The sequence below is a fragment of the Anneissia japonica genome, unplaced genomic scaffold, assembly GCF_011630105.1.
Source record: "Anneissia japonica isolate Jap-2015-1 unplaced genomic scaffold, ASM1163010v1 scaffold287833_len2544123_cov190, whole genome shotgun sequence".
NCBI lineage: Eukaryota > Metazoa > Echinodermata > Crinoidea > Comatulida > Comatulidae > Anneissia > Anneissia japonica.
The window spans coordinates 1351907-1355943 of record NW_022757233.1 but is presented as its reverse complement, the minus strand read 5'-3'; the positions used below and the strand labels follow the sequence as shown (position 1 = coordinate 1355943).

Here is a 4037-nt window from a genome sequence, read left to right as displayed (position 1 = left end):
AAAAAAAAAAAAAAAAAAAAAAAAAAAAAAAAAAAATTTAGAAGCAGAAGCAGCCCAGGGTTTCCATTCGAGGTTTTACGGTATTACTGTACAATACAATGCTTGATTTACAAAGACAATCGGCTTGGAACAATTTTTTACATTCCAAGCACGATTTCCCATGCTGTATTGTGTTAAGCTTGGTTTCTAAACTATCATTACACGCTATCGCCGACAGCTTTCGGTGATGCTGATTGGTCGGTCGAATCTGGGAGCCTTCCCGATTACGTCGGGGACTGCTACGCAGTGCAACGATTGCACTGAAAAAACTGTAGCAATTGTATGGAGACCAGGCTTTATCCATACAAGTAGGCCTAGCCATTTAAGATTACACAAGTATTCTTCAAAGCAAAAACGATTTTGTGCCATTTTGTCGATGCAATAAACACAATAAACATGCATATTCAAACTAATAGCCATCTTATACATTTTATTCTTGGTAAGTCAAGGTATATAAAAAACCAACATTATGTGTATTTGAATGTGTAGATTTTTTATAAATACTGTTTTTACCTTCTAGCGATTTCTGCATGTTTCTCTGTTAATTTAGCTATCTTTGCTAGAGCACCAGCTCCACCAGATGAAGTGTGGCTAAATAACTGCTTCAGTGACTGCGGCGAGCGTTCGGTTCTCTTGTGAGACCGCTCATCTGAAACAGATACAGATGTTAACATATAATATAAATCATTGCATAAATGATATCATGAATGTATGTACATCGATTGAACATTCGAACGACTGTTTTACTCGTCAATACACGGATACACAAAGCAATTCTTATTGCACGTGGGCCTATGTTGCGTTCGGCACCGGTAAAATACAAGATTGAAAAAAATCAGTGAAATGAAATATATTTGATCTCTATGTTACTTGATAAATTATAAATGAATAAATGTACATAAACGACGTAATACTTGTAGGTATAAATCTGGGTACACACAGCGCCCGATCGTCGCGTCGTCGGCCGACGCGATTTTATGGAGAACGCAACGTCACGACGTTTTTAATGATGATCGGCGGTTCCCACTGCCACTGAATAAATAGAAGGCGTCGTGTCGTGTAACACCCACAGATAGTAGAGTTGGATTCGTCGGTCGACGGTCGTAAACGCCGAGTACTCGGCTTAACATGACGGCAATTGTTAATGATACTTCATATTTACATAAGAGGGAATACAATCTCTGATAATGACCAAATAAAGTTTGGAATACTTGAATCGCATTTCTTCGTAATTTGTTCCAAACTATGTCATGTCAAATTTATTGGTGAACCATGGTTTATATTTTATGATAATCAACGGTTCATAAATTAGTGTCGACGCAGCTACATTTAACAATATTCACATATAATATAAAACATAGTAGCATTATTTTTGGTGTTCACATAGAATAAATTCAATCCAATCCAACTTAATTCTTACCTCCAGAGTAAAGCCATGAATGGGAATTCGCCAAAGCATCCTCTGTTTCCTCAACCAAAGCTCTCTTTAACTTAGTCCATTTTTCATCTTCAACTGCTTCCTCCTCTCCATTTACTGTCATCCCCAAAAATATGACACTAAGAGAATGACCAAAAAATCTCTGATTGATTTCCCTTGTCTGTTTTGTTACGTTAAGCACATTTCGGTCGGACCAGAGCGTTTATTATTTAATACAGTGGTTCCCAACCTTTTTGTATTCGCGGACCCCCTGTAACATATCCAAAGTCTTTTCCTATCCATGGAATCACTGCATGCTTTATTTTATAATCAATTCGCAAATGATATAAAAATCCTACTTCTGCGTGTGTAACAGGACGTCGAACTAAGAAGGAGTAATTTAAACTATCAAAGTAGCTCAACATCTTAGATGTTTTATGATCACAAAGATTGGCCTATGCATTGCAAGAAAATGGGTAGGACATAAATAAAACCAAAGGTTGGCCTAAACAGATCGAAATTAGACAAAAGCGTTTTTGGGCAAATGTTTCTAAATAATAAGCCATTAATCCTTCAAACGATTCTACTGTAAATACATGTTTTCTGAATGGAATCCATTCATTACCTCTTGGTTATCTTACTAGACCCAAATTATTTGCGTATTCAGAAGTCAAACAATTCCATGTTTAGGCTTTAAAATAAACCTGCTAGGCCTTACTGTACTATACAGAGAACAACAACTAAACTCACCTGTAGAAAACACAATACATAAACAGGCGTCGCATTTTATAACCAGGCATAGAAAGTGAATTGATGAAACGGAGCGACTACTATTTGCTTCTTAACAGGCTGAAACGCGGACTGTCTACTTTCTGAAATAACACCTCTCTTTTATATTTTGTCTCCCCGGTACTCAAGGAAAACATTGGCTCCGTATGGTGCACCCGAGCGGTGATGTCGCCCACTGACGAAGTACGTTCTTCAGATATTTGCGCTAATTAGCATAGAATGTCAATATGGATGACCGCCTACTTTTAAAAATATACTGTATATAGTCTTTGTTGGGGATAAATTCAATATTTAGATTGCTTACTTTGTATATTTCAGCAGGGTATTATATTCCAATTGATTGCAATGGAAAAAAAAATCTTCACTAATTAACAGATACAGTACAGTAATACCAATTCTATTCTCCGCATAGATCATTAAATTGCTTGTATGTAATTTTGTACTGTATCGGTACATATTTGTCATTGTAATATTATTGTTATAACTTGTATAATAATGTTTTAGAACAAACGGTATATTATAAATTTCACAAACCATTTTTTTAGCACTGGCCGTAATTATAACGGTTTACTTGAAAACTATTTTTATTCTTTCAAAAGATAAAATACCGTACTGTATTGAATGCTTTTTAAGCGTTTTAAAAAACGCTTAAAAGTAATAATTACGATTATCATAGTCATTATCACCATCGTCCATCATCACCATCATCATTATACTCATTGTCAATATCGTCAATATATATACCTAGTAGGCCTATGTTGATAAAATCGTCATTATTAGTATCATTATCATCACAATCATAAAATAATTATCGTCATCATCATCATCACTATCCTCGTATCATCAACTAAAAGGAATAAGACGAATAACATATTAAAGATGTACTTATTGTTCCATGAAAAATACCAAATCAATTGTAAAAATCATTTTTGAAATTAACTTGCCGGTTTTAAAGTAACATGAAAATCAGCTTGAATATAGAAATTAGTGTATTCAAAAAATGTTTACCCATAATTTTACAGCGAAAAATAATAGAAACACTTCTAGGCACTGAATGTGTTTTATTATTTTTATTATAATTATCCAGTTTAAAAATCAGGGTACACATTTTTTAAATTAAATAATTTCTATGACCAAGTTAATAGTTTGTATGTTACTGCAAAAAGAGGAAGTTAATTTAAAAATAAACAAAATTATGATTTTTTTGGTCATTTTAATGGACAATACACCTTTAATAATAATAATAATAATAATAATAATAATAATAATAATAATATTATAATTGGTAAGTTAACAATGAATCTTCGTATTTCAATGACTATAATTTCTTTATTAAGATTATTAAACTAATAATATTAATAATATTCCTACTATATAAATATAAATGGCGACAAATTAATTAACTTTTACGATTGTATTGTCCTGGACAGGAAATCTGTGATTTCTTTTTTTATGCACTTGCTTGTATGCAGTGATGTTGATGTTCTTGATACCCCTGCTAGTTTGATGGCGCTTCTTTCCACAGGCGCAAATCCAAGTTTGGCAGCTCACTACACTTTACTCTATTGTTCTTGTAAGCACTAAAAATGACATAAATGTGTTCATTTGATATTTTATGATGACGGTGAGGATAATGATGATAATAATAATAATAATAATAATAATAATAATAATAATAATAATGAATATTAATAATAAACAATTATAACGTAGGCTATATACAGTGCATTTCTTATTCAACGTGTGTAGATAATATAATAATAATAGCAATGACGATGAAAATGATGATGAT

At 32.7% G+C, this 4037-nt stretch overlaps 1 protein-coding gene across 1 annotated transcript in view; it reads right to left on the bottom strand.

The window, feature by feature from the left end:
* The window catches only part of LOC117124610 (lactoperoxidase-like), a 16216-nt gene that overhangs the window by 7828 nt on the left and 4351 nt on the right, over positions 1–4037 (bottom strand). The window contains exons 7-9 of the mRNA XM_033270906.1: positions 3076–3092; positions 1460–1596; positions 553–688 (exon numbers count right to left, since the gene is read on the bottom strand). Coding sequence (XP_033126797.1) covers positions 553–688; positions 1460–1596; positions 3076–3092 — 290 coding nt within the window. The remainder of the gene's footprint in view (positions 1–552; positions 689–1459; positions 1597–3075; positions 3093–4037) is intronic.